Consider the following 1,444-nt stretch of genomic DNA (forward strand, 5'->3'; position numbering starts at 1 on the left):
ATGAAGGCTAATCATGTTTTGGGTGTACTATTCCTTTAAAGTTATTTTCCAGCCCTGAATGACAGGAAGTTGGAGTTGGGAGGATAATCAGCTCTACCAAAGAAAGGCGTCTGAGACTTACGTCATAGCTTGGTAGATGGACTCGATCCCGTAGCGCATCGCAAACTCGTCAACTATTTCCTGCGCCACATCGTCAAAGTAGAGCTTCCATGAATCGTCTCCACGAGCCTCTGGGATTCTAACCGCCCCCTGGCCGAGCACGTCGGTGGAAAAGTGGAACAGATTCTGCAGGGAGAAGAAGGAATACCGTTTAAAAGGCCTCCTAAAATCAGAGGATTACAAATTAAAAGAAAAATTGATTTTTATGTGCATATCACTAAAAATTGTTTTATTAAAGAGGGGAGGAGACGTTTTGGTTTTTCTGATTATAGGATTATTGGATTAGTTATACTGTAACAAGCTTAAAACCAAATAATAAATCATTGTTTCAGAGGAAGAAAGGAAACATTATAGTTATTAAAGTATAACTGAATATTTTCCACATCATATTTTGTATTGGGTATTACAGGCATCCTGTACAGCTGCTATTTTTCTAAAAACATCCAGAAAACGGCTTCATAAAACATCAGAACATCAACAAATAGTTTCCTCTGTCGATAACCTTAATTCCAGAGGTTTAGGCTGGATTTAGATGATTAAAGCTTTTTATTCTTGTACGTCTTACTCTTGATACAACCGTCTGTTATTGGACAGTTGGTGAAGCACCGCCCACCCAGAAGCTCCAGCCTTAAAAGGAGGCCAAGGCCTTCAACCTGCAACCTTAGTGTGCTTTAATGCAGAAGGCTGCCTAGTGTTTCTCTGCTCCTTTCTGTGGGTTATTTTTTCTTTTGAGTTTTTTGGAAATACTTTGGGAGAACTTCAGTCATGTTATTTGGTTATTTGGTTTGGAGGTTATTTGAGAACTTTGAGTAGACTATATTTTTTTTACCTTATTGTTTTAAAATTTCATAAAACTATATAATTTGTAAAACTCTCAGTCAGATGTTATTAGGATTAGTAGAAAAAAGATCAGTTACTTGAGAAACTTTTTTACCAAACACTTCTTGGACATAAGCAAATTCTGAAATTCAATTAAAGCTCCTTTATTTCCTCAGATGGAATTTTTTCCCCTAAGAAATTAAACTGTTTATCTGTATGTTTGATATGTTTTAATACATCGATTTGCTGTCACATTTTGTTATTTACATTTTAAAGTAAATACATTGATCGTAAATGACCAGTGTGTAAATAATTAGCATTTATTGGTGCAGTGACTTCAACCCTAGTCAGATGCTTCAAAACTTATGAATATTTCGCAGAACAACTGAAGCTACACTAACTTATGGAGAGAAATTAGTTTTAATATTATTTAAAACAAAGAGGATGTTTCAAAAAAGGAAAGAAA

General features: G+C 35.2%; 1 protein-coding gene across 1 annotated transcript in view; it reads right to left on the reverse strand.

Annotated features, from left to right (window-relative positions):
- unc13b (unc-13 homolog B (C. elegans)) overlaps positions 1 to 1,444 on the reverse strand; it is a 148,154-nt gene that overhangs the window by 44,930 nt on the left and 101,780 nt on the right. The window contains exon 20 of the mRNA XM_015390447.1: positions 122 to 285. Within this exon, the coding sequence (XP_015245933.1) occupies positions 122 to 285 (164 nt within the window). The remainder of the gene's footprint in view (positions 1 to 121; positions 286 to 1,444) is intronic.

This window comes from Cyprinodon variegatus, unplaced genomic scaffold (assembly GCF_000732505.1).
Source record: "Cyprinodon variegatus isolate N-32 unplaced genomic scaffold, C_variegatus-1.0 Scaffold500, whole genome shotgun sequence".
Taxonomy (NCBI): Eukaryota; Metazoa; Chordata; class Actinopteri; order Cyprinodontiformes; family Cyprinodontidae; genus Cyprinodon; species Cyprinodon variegatus.